This window comes from Mya arenaria, chromosome 2 (genome assembly GCF_026914265.1).
Source record: "Mya arenaria isolate MELC-2E11 chromosome 2, ASM2691426v1".
NCBI lineage: Eukaryota > Metazoa > Mollusca > Bivalvia > Myida > Myidae > Mya > Mya arenaria.
Window position 1 is genome coordinate 50,318,900 of NC_069123.1, and position 10,245 is coordinate 50,329,144.

Below are 10,245 nucleotides of genomic sequence, written 5' to 3' on the forward strand. Positions count from 1 at the left end.
CTCAAATTTAAGATATTATGACCAATGTTCGAGTGAAAATTAAACATTTAAGCTTTGGTTCAGTACAGCACATTATTAAGTAAACAATTAGTATTATTTTAATATACTTCATGGAAATCTGACATAAATAAGTGCAACTAAACATGATTTTTTATGCATTAGTGTACATGAGCGCAATTAAAATGTGACCTAATTTATAATTAATATTATTTAACATGAAACATAGGGATTTTTCTAGTATTATCTACAAAACAAGCCAATTTAGACTAAATGGTTCCAATTCTCCGGAGGATACTTTCGATCTCTCCCCCAAACAGACGTGTAGAGTAAAAAAATGACTTTATTACTGATCAAAATTAAACGCTGAGAGTAAAAAAATGACTTTATTACTGATCAAAATTTAACGCTGATCAGTTTTCCACGTCTGTAAAGCTCGAAATTTACTGTTGAAATGTTTCCAAGGTCAGTTTTCAACGTGGTCACAAAATAATGTTACACCAAAAATCTGACCAACTGATCTAAGACGACTGGTTCTTACAAACCTGGGAGTAGACTTTGTAATACAAACACACTTCAAAACATGCACTCTGCTTTTCTTCTCATCTTCATCAATCGTGAGTGTACCTAAAATATCCTTTCGGTAGATTTATAAACGAAAAGAATATGCTCTTCTTATCAGATGATCTACAAATCGCCTCCTTAATCTTCGCACGTGTTTATGTCTTCAGCAACTACTTCCCGCCATATGTCAAACACGCTGGAGATTCACTGGTTGAAATATTACGATGAGCGATTTGATTGGTCGATATCTGCACACTATCGAGGACCGTAGCCGAATGTATCCGATTCAGTCATAGATGCTACACGGTCACGCCCCTTCACTGTCAGTAAGGTAAGTCATTTATTTTAGAATTGATTAATGCATTGTGTTTCATTTAGTTTCATGTTTTACCATGGTTATGCTTATAGCCCTGCTGCTGTGTAATTACGTGATACAAACTGGGTGTAGTGTGGCGACGATTTTAACTGTAAACATGTGCAGTAATGTTTACTATTAAAATATTTTCTGCAAAAAAAAACACCAAAGCAGCAAAGTTAAACTTGAATGATAAAACTATTTTACAATCTAGAAATAAGAACATGTACATGTCAACAGTGGCCTGTTAATTTCAATGAAAGTAACTTAAAATGTTCAGTCATATATATTTCATTATCATATTTTATTATCTTAAATGTACCTGAACTTTGTATAATTTGAACAAACTCATGTTGCTTTCTACATTTCTCAATTTGAAATGCAGCTGACTCATTACATTTTCTAAAAAGAATATGTTAATTAGAGAAACAAAGTAGAAACAAAACAAATGAGTAAATTGTGTAATTTTGTGTAGATAAGTTGTTTAATTAGTATGTCATTATAAGTGTGTGTGTTTTTTTAATTTTCTATTTCAGTGTATATTTTCTAGCCTTATTTGGTATAATGATTTAAAGCCCCAGGGAATTAGCTGTAGCCTGTATGTGTAGCCAGTACCCTGTATGTGTAGCATGTATGAGTAGCATGTAGGTGTAGCTGGTAGGTGTAAGTGTAGCCTGTAGGTGTAGCCAGTATCCTGTAGGTGTAGCGTGTATGAGTAGCATGTAGGTGTAGCTGGTAGGTGTAAATGTAGCCTGTAGGTGTAACCAGTACCCTGTAGGTGTAGCGTGTATGAGTAGCATGTAGGTGTAGCTGGTAGGTGTAAGTGTAGCCTGTAGGTGTAGCCAGTACCCTGTAGGTGTAGCGTGTATAAGTAGCATGTAGGTGTAGCTGGTAGGTGTAAGTGTAGCCTGTAGGTGTAGCCAGTACCCTGTAGGTGTAGCGTGTATGAGTAGCTGGTAGGTGTAAGTGTAGCCTGTAGGTGTAGCCAGTACCCTGTAGGTGTAGCATGTATGGGTAGCATGTATGTGTAGCTGGTAACTGGTAGGTGTAGCCGGTAGGTGTAGCTGGTAGGTGTAGCTGGTAGGTGTAGCTGGTAGGTGTAGCTGGTAACTGGTAGGTGTAGCTGGTAGGTGTAGCTGGTAACTGGTAGGTGTAGCTGGTAGGTGTAGCTGGTAACTGGTAGGTGTAGCTGATAGGTGTAGCTGGTAACTGGTAGGTGTAGTTGGTACGTGTAGCTGGTAACTGGTAGGTGTAGCTGGTAACTGGTAGGTGTAGCTGCTAACTGGTAGGTGTAGCTGGTAACTGGTAGGTGTTGCCGGTAACTGGTAGGTGTAGCCTGTAGTTCTATGTGTAGCCTGTAGATGTAGCTTATAGCCTGTATGTATAGCCTGTAGTTGTATGTGTAGCGCGTAAATGTAGCTGGTAGCCTGTTGGTGAAGCAATTAACTCATAAGTGTAGCCTGTTGCTTTAGGTGTATGCTGTAATTGAGCTGTTAGCCTGTAGGTGTAGCTGGTAGCCTGTATATGTAGTATATAGGTGTAACCAGTTAACCTGTAGGCAATTACAAAATTACAGATGTATATCTTTAAGTTGCCTGCACATCTCTGAAATGTTTACAGAATGGCCTTGGTATGTTGTAAACTTTTTCTGCTAGGTTCTATAGGGTTACTAGGGAAACAAATATTTCAAGTGATTCATGTTATAGTAAAAGTTCAGACAGAGTAAGGCAATGATAATACTTCTCAATCATATCACTGTGATAAGAACTGAATGAGTTGTTCAGATGATAAAATGAATAAGATTGACATGTGACAATAATTTATGTTAATAAATTCATTATATATTCTGCTAAGTTTCCCTTTCCCATGTCTGTGAATTTGAGAAGTAATTTGAAGTTGTGAGTTGGTATTACAGTTGCTAGCTGTTTGTTTCTTAAAAATAACATCTGATTTTCTATCAGGGGCGTAGCCAGCGTTACGCACTTACGCATGTGCATAACATCATTTTGAAAAATGAAAAAAAATATGGCAAAAAATGACATCAAAGTTGAGGGCTAAGCTAAATATTGATATCAGAATAAAGGGAAAATCAGCTATAGTAAGCATTGTTTCCCTGCGCTAGAGAGCTTTCTGTGCCTAAATCAATCACTTGGTAACTACAAAGTCGACAGCCTCAAATCTATAAATCCCTCCAAATACAAATCAGTGCTCAACATGTTAGTTCCATTGTCCTTTTTTCCCCTTGGGAGGCCCCTCCCTGAACCCACTAATGGCTACAGGGATATTTACCTCCCACACCCGCCCCCTTTTATGCGTAACATTCAGTTAAGCCTTGCTATGCCCCTGTCTATACAACGAATCATAAAAAATGAAAAATAGCTAGTTACTGAAAAGAACTTTCATGAATAACCTGTAAATAGTAGTGTTGTGCTGATGATCGATTATAATCGACAATTGATCGGAAAGGCCTACTCGGCGACAATCGTTAGTGAAATCTGAACAATCGATAGTGAAATCTGAACAATCGATTATACAAACAAGGGACGTAGCCGCTACCGAATAATTTACTTATTTCTGGTTAATGCTAGTTTATGTTGAAATGTAAAGGTGTTACTATGTAAAGTTATGTACTCATATTCTTATCAAGTCAATAAGTTACTACAGTACCTTATTACAAATTTTCTTTGTAATTTAACTGCTAAAGGATTGGTTCTCAACTTCTCATGTTTGTGGTTTAAAAGTGATTTTTAAAACATGTTATCGTTTACTTCTAACCATGTAAGAATTTAGTTTTTTCAGTTTTCTGAAAGAAACTGTTCCTGTAAAACAGAAACTGTTCTTGTAAAAGAATATTCAACTCTTGTTGAACTTGTTTCTGACTGATTATTAAAAAGAAATTGATATCTTTTTTTGTGTTTATTTTATACATGTATACATTACTAAATGTAAGACAATAATTAGATCCTATGGTCTCATGTTCTGTAAAAGTAACTTGTAAACACTAAAAGAAAGTCGCTTTCTGAATAAATAATGTAATTTATATAAAGAAATCTACAAACAATATTGTAAGGGAACATTGGTGCTTAAAACTGGTGCATGCACTGTATCTGTTTGCCTTAAATATGATGAGCAAAGATAATTAAATAATAATTAAATCGATTAATAATCAATCATTAATCAGTTTCATAAACCGATTATCAATAGTATTTTTTCTGACCGCTTCCCAACACTAGTAAATAGGCATCTTATAAACCTGCTTTAAAGCTTACTCGTTGAGCAAATTTTGCTCCACTCAGAAGGAAGTGAAAATGCGGTAACACAATAAACTAATGCATCATATTTATATTCCCATACATCATATTTGATTCAAAAACTGCAAATATTATAGTCAGCAGCTTAAAGCAAGTGTCCCAGCTTTGTTCAGTAAGTTTGCTTTCATTGGCACATAATGAAACAAGTTACTGATTGTGTTAGGTCTCTTAAACACTTCTTATTAACCTACAGCCTCATATCAAAAAGTATCTACAATGCATATAATTTTGTTCAAAAGAATGTTGACTGAACTTGTAAAACATAAACATATGTAAGCATTTAAATGTCACTGGACCTCTCACTGCTGCAGATAACCTTTGATATATTTAGTTGCTAAGAAATTACTTTATTTCTAACTTTTATGCTTGTAAAAGGGTTGTAGTATTTTTTAAACTATTTTTGATTTATATTTGATAACCCTCTTTGCAGAAAATTATGGGCCTTTAAGTTCCATGAAGTTGATATTGTGTCAAATTACATCTTACATGATCAACATCCTCAATAAAGATTAAATACATAATTTCTTGCATACTATAAAGTAAGGTTTCAAATGACAGGCTAGCTGTCAGAGAAAATGAATTTGTCATCACCATTACAAGGTTGTATATCAGCAGGCTGACAGTGACTTGTGGTGTTGGAGACACATTCTGCAATTTGTGTTTACATCAAGACAGTTTATACTGTTGTTTTTCTGTACATGTGTTCAGATCATTTAATAACAAGGAACTATGTTCAAACATTGCACGGTATTTCTGCATATCTTTACTTTATTTGATAGTTTACATATATGTGTATACTTTTAGTGAAACATGTCAGATTCTTATCTGATAATTTTTGCATACCATTAAAGATACCTTTAAATGGATATGGTACAATAATTGTTATTGCATTTTATATATTTATTACACATATATGTGAACAGATCTTTCTAAGTTTCATTTATTTGTACCAATTTTGACCCTTATTTGCCTGTTTATGTTGAATATATAATAATATGCAATTCAGGTTTAAAAATCTCAGGAGTTAATAATAGCACAAAACATTTTCTATTTTAAAGGGATTTTATGTCCTTGATATCTAAAAAGGAAGTAATAGATGATAATTTGGAGAGCTGTTTCCTTATTACAGATGGCGATAAACTACAGCTGTATTGCACGGGGGACAGTTATCCTGTGTAGCCATGGCAACCAGGCGGGCTCAACAAACTATGAGCAGTTTGCTGATTCTGTCCTCAAACAGATTCCGACCAGGAACAATGGGAAAACCACAGTCAACATGAACGGGTAGGTGAACTTCATGGGCCAAACCTTGACAATTTACTGTAAATAGGATGTGTTATTTTAGACTTAAATGTTGTATTTGCAATTTATCATATTGAAGAAACATTTTGAAAAAAATTAAATGCAGTGATCATATACTGAAAGCTTTCACCGATGGAACTTTTCTTATTTTATAACTGGAAAATTGTCTTTGGACTTAATAATGAAAATGTTGTTTATAAACGCAGTTACATGTAGACACTCAGACTTATTGAATGTTGGATCTTTGTCTTCATGGAGAGCACAGTTTATTATTAAATTGGGCTATTAATAATCTTTATCATTCACTATAATATTAAATATATATTTGATAAAGCATTTAAATGTATGTACAGATTACTGTACGTATATCTTCGATTTCAGGCAAGCTGAGAAGTGTTAACTTTGTGCTTCGTTTTATTAAATTCAAAGAATTATTGTGATATAAACTTACTGTTATTTGTTTTGCTTGAATGTGTCTTATGTTTTTATTTTGTTTTCTAGGTAATCATCTTATCATTTTGCTTGATTAATTTCATGGTGTTTTTCAGTTGCAAGTTTCATTGTATAGTAGAAAATGGCATTATTTTCATGTGTGCAGCGAAGCCAGACTTTAAAACACAGCCTTGTTTCGCTTTTCTCACAGAGGTATGGGCTTTTTTTCCTCAGAATTCAACCAAAACAAAAGCTGTATGTTTTCTCTCAAAACTGTATATCAATTAGTGAGTGTTTGGCATTTCATTTTGACATTTTCTCTGGAAATTATCTGATGTATCAGTATTTAAAACTGGCTATTACAGATTGCATAAGGTTTCATAACATATCTCGGATTTGCATGAATATTTTATGTGAAACATATTATATCATCTCATTATGATCTCATTTAGGTACTATTTATGCAGTCTTTCTTTCAATTTACATAAAAGAGTTTTCAACTCGACTGACTTGATCAAGTACTTTGAAATTGCCTTATCGTTACTTGGCACTTGTATCTGATTTACTTTACTTTAAAAATTAAAACAGTAAAAAATAAGCATCTGCTTGTTGTATCAACTATGTACTTTCACATGTTTATAAAAGCAGGGGATCTAATTTCGATAGGGCATGTAATGCCTTTTCTTTCTTGCTAAATTTGCATTTTGCTTAGGTTAGTTGAAGTTTCATGTATATGTTGTTATGCCATGTTGTCCATCGTCTGTTTTAGTAACACTATCATTAAAACAATACAAATTATGCACCAGTCAATTGTAACCACGGCCCCCAGGTCCGGGGTTATACCAGGGATAGCCGGAGAAATGGGCCGTGTGTTTACTTTTCAGGTGGCCCCGCAGTGCTGGGTGAATGCGTTGGTTTTGTGTTCGCGGAAAATATAGCAGGGAATGGGCCTTACCTAGGCCCCCTGGGGGCGGGGGCATTTGGCCATTTTGACCATCAGTTCATCCCCACAGGGCGGGGATTTTAATCGGGGTTGGCTGGACCAAAAGTCAAAGTCCCCACTATTCCCCGGACCTGGGGGGCCGTGGTTACAATTGACTGGTGTATTACAGGGACAAGCCCAACAGACAACTTCCAAATATAAACCCTGATTAGAGGCACAAGGCAAGGGCCCAAATGACACTGAACTACAGACACAAACATAAATACCACACACACAAACACACTCACCAATACAAACAACACATACATATGTATAAACACCATATACACATGTATAAACACCACACACACACACACACTTGCACGTACAAACAACACATACACATGTATAAACACCACACACACAAACACACATGCACACAAAATTTTAATGCCTGCACATATGTATAAACACCACACACATACAAATACCACAACCACATATACATGTATAAACATCACATACACACATAAACACACCACACACACATATAAACACAACATATACACATATAAAACCACATACACAGTAACAAACAACACAAACAGTCACCACACATAACATGTTTGTTTTTTAGTATGAGCAACAAGCTAACAGTTACTTATCTCGGTGTTTGCAGTAGGCAAGATTATTTCTGTTACAGATCAAGGACCAATTCCACAACCAGAATCTGTCAGACAGAGCTGGGGTGGCTGACAGCCATACATTTGACTCAGAGTTCAACAGTACCCTCGCCAAAAACATGGTCAGTGACCTCTCATGTAAATTTAATATTATTAAGTGATTGCAAGGGTTGATATTTGAGTTAAATGAGAACAAATTTAAGCATACACAGTGCACAGCATGTATAACACAAAGCCCATTTTTTTTAGTGTAGGCAGGGCAGTCATAATATCCAACATAAGGACGAGTTTAGAAGCTGGCAGCATGCCAAAGGGCGGACTGTCGGGTCATTTGGTCAGTTGGCAGATCGGTCGGTCTATTGCAATTTTCCGGAGAATAACTTGAAAACCACTGTTAGGAACTTCAAACATAAGTAAAGCAAATGAGAGAAAGTGCACTGTACAAGAACCATAACTCTTATTTAGTCAATTACAGAGTAATTGCCTTTTGTTAATTTTTCTTTGTTCGGAGCATAACTTGAAAATCAGTGGGTGAAATTTTATTAAACACAATGAGAACAATAAGAGGAAATGCAGTGTACAAGAACCTTAAGTCTATTTATGCTAATTACAGAGTTATTGTCCTTTGTATCTTTCTTCTGTGCAAACCATTACTTGAAAACTACCAGATGCAATCTAGTAAAACTTTTTTTTCAATGGTAAAGCACAATGAGAGGAAGTACAGTGTACAGGAATCATAAGACTATTTTAGCTACAGCAATTAAAGATCCTTGTCTGGATCGTAATTTGAAAACTCCTGGACAGCATTCAGTAATAGATATAGTGTAGATTTACATTATAAGTTGGAAAACTAAGTTATGATTGTTGAGGATAATCATTCTTTATATCAATTATATAGAAAAACTTCTCTGCACATGTTTTCAAATTTTTTTTTTGCACTCTCATTCCAATTTTTTTCGTTCAAATTCAGATGGACAAAATATAAAATTGGTGTGACCTTAATTTTTTTCCCCAGGATAAGTTTTCCAAGCCTGGTGCAGGTGACAAGGTGGCAGTGCTACAGGGTCAAGTAAAGGAAGTACAGGGTGTCATGAGACAGAACATTGAGTCTGTTATACAGCGTGGAGAACGGCTTGACGACCTCATGGATAAAACAGATGAGCTTGAAGCTGGTGTAAGTAGTGGATGGCCCTTGGCTTTCTTTATTTATATGAAAATTGTTTTAAAAGTATTATCGAAGTAAACATAAACAGCATTTTGATGTATGAATGTAACCTATAATAATTGAAAAAATTATAAAAAAGTTTTAGTTGCAGTTGCATTGTCATTTTCATTTCTAATGTCAGCAATTGCTCATAATCGGCAACTTTAATATTTTTTCATACATTTGGATTTAGAGAATACATACTTTGTACTTCTTACAGTAATTGCCGTATATATTTTGCAGGCAGCAACATTTCAAAGAACAGCATCCAAGATACGGAAGAAGTACTGGTGGAAGAACACCAAGATGAAGATCATCGTTGGTTGTGTGGTATTTGTGATCCTGGTTGGCATCGTGCTAGCCATTGTGTTTGGTGGACATTTGGTGGGCGGAGGGGGCGATGACGACAATAAATCCACCCCAGCACCCCCCATCACTTCCACACAAACAATGGGCAGATAGGCATGTCATTCATGTGATGAAGAATTTTGATGACATTCTTGTTTATTTAATGAAGTTTGTTTTTATGAAGCATAGCTTTACTATTTATAAATGTCTGGTAAGGTCTCATACTTCATTGCTTTAAAGCTCAATTTCATATCATCATATATCTGAATTACCATTTGTTCCTATTTATCACCCAGATTAAGAGTCCTGATGTTGAATACAAATTTGGTGGCCATTTACAATAGATGTGTATAGTAATTGATTTTAAATGTTATTTCAAGACCGCAATACTATATAGCAGTATAAACTATTTGCAAAATGTTTCATTAAAGATAAATCATTTTTAGTCATTAACCACTTTAATTTTAATGCAGTATTAAGTTATTTTTGTTTTGTTTTTAATGATGTTTTAATTAGTGCATAATGTAATATATATGCATACTACATGTAATACATTACTTGTAAGTTAGGCCCACATCACACTACCAGGTGCGTTCTTGCTTTTTAATTTATCGATTTTTTTCTTCATACATTTTTACCATTTTTACTGATTGAACATGGCAGTCACACATTTTTCATTAATTGATAAACTATTATTGAGATTTTCCTAACCAGTGACCATGGCCAGCTCTCCTGAGTGCAATAAATAAAACATGATGTCCACTTGCACCACTGAATACAGCTTCTTTCAATGTCCATACTGTTGTGATGTACCCATCATTGCCTTGATGGTAGACTATTGATAGTGGTGCTGAGTCATCTGTTAGTGAATAAAATATATTATGAAGTGGTTGTTTGTTTAAGAAGAAAAAGGGAAGAAAATAGCACTGAAATGTACAGCAAGTTATTATAAATTGCCTCTAAAAATAAAAAATACCACCTTAACTTGACAACCTACACTCTTATGTCCTTATATGCAGCATTCCAAAGTAAACAAACACTTAGCATGACTTTGACATTATAGAAACGGACTAGGGTCTTGCACGCAACACATCGTCTTAATATGTCGAATACATGTGGCAATTTAT

The 10,245-nt window shown here is 34.9% G+C and overlaps 1 protein-coding gene across 2 annotated transcripts; it reads left to right on the top strand.

Moving 5' to 3' along the window:
• Nucleotides 1-766: 766 nt before the first annotated feature.
• Nucleotides 767-10,004, top strand: LOC128244351 (vesicle-associated membrane protein 7-like). Of its 2 annotated transcripts, none has more exons than XM_052962377.1 (6): nucleotides 767-892; nucleotides 5,357-5,511; nucleotides 6,078-6,174; nucleotides 7,587-7,688; nucleotides 8,582-8,740; nucleotides 9,014-10,004. In XM_052962377.1, exons 2-6 carry the CDS (start codon nucleotides 5,357-5,359, stop codon nucleotides 9,230-9,232), a joined length of 732 nt encoding a protein of 243 aa, XP_052818337.1. In that variant the 5' UTR covers nucleotides 767-892; the 3' UTR covers nucleotides 9,233-10,004. The 2 variants fall into 2 exon arrangements, with proteins under 2 accessions (XP_052818337.1, XP_052818329.1); XM_052962369.1 differs by lacking the exon at nucleotides 767-892 and adding an exon at nucleotides 4,821-4,974.
• The last annotated feature ends 241 nt before the right edge of the window (nucleotides 10,005-10,245 follow it).

What these genes read in the sequence shown, in the direction of transcription:
- LOC128244351 (XM_052962369.1), top strand. An exon ending in GTTTCGCTTTTCTCACAGAG is followed by an intron (nt 6,175 to 7,586) that starts GTATGGGCTTTT and finishes TTTCTGTTACAG; the next exon opens with ATCAAGGACCAATTCCACAA. An exon ending in CAGATGAGCTTGAAGCTGGT is followed by an intron (nt 8,741 to 9,013) that starts GTAAGTAGTGGA and finishes TATATTTTGCAG; the next exon opens with GCAGCAACATTTCAAAGAAC.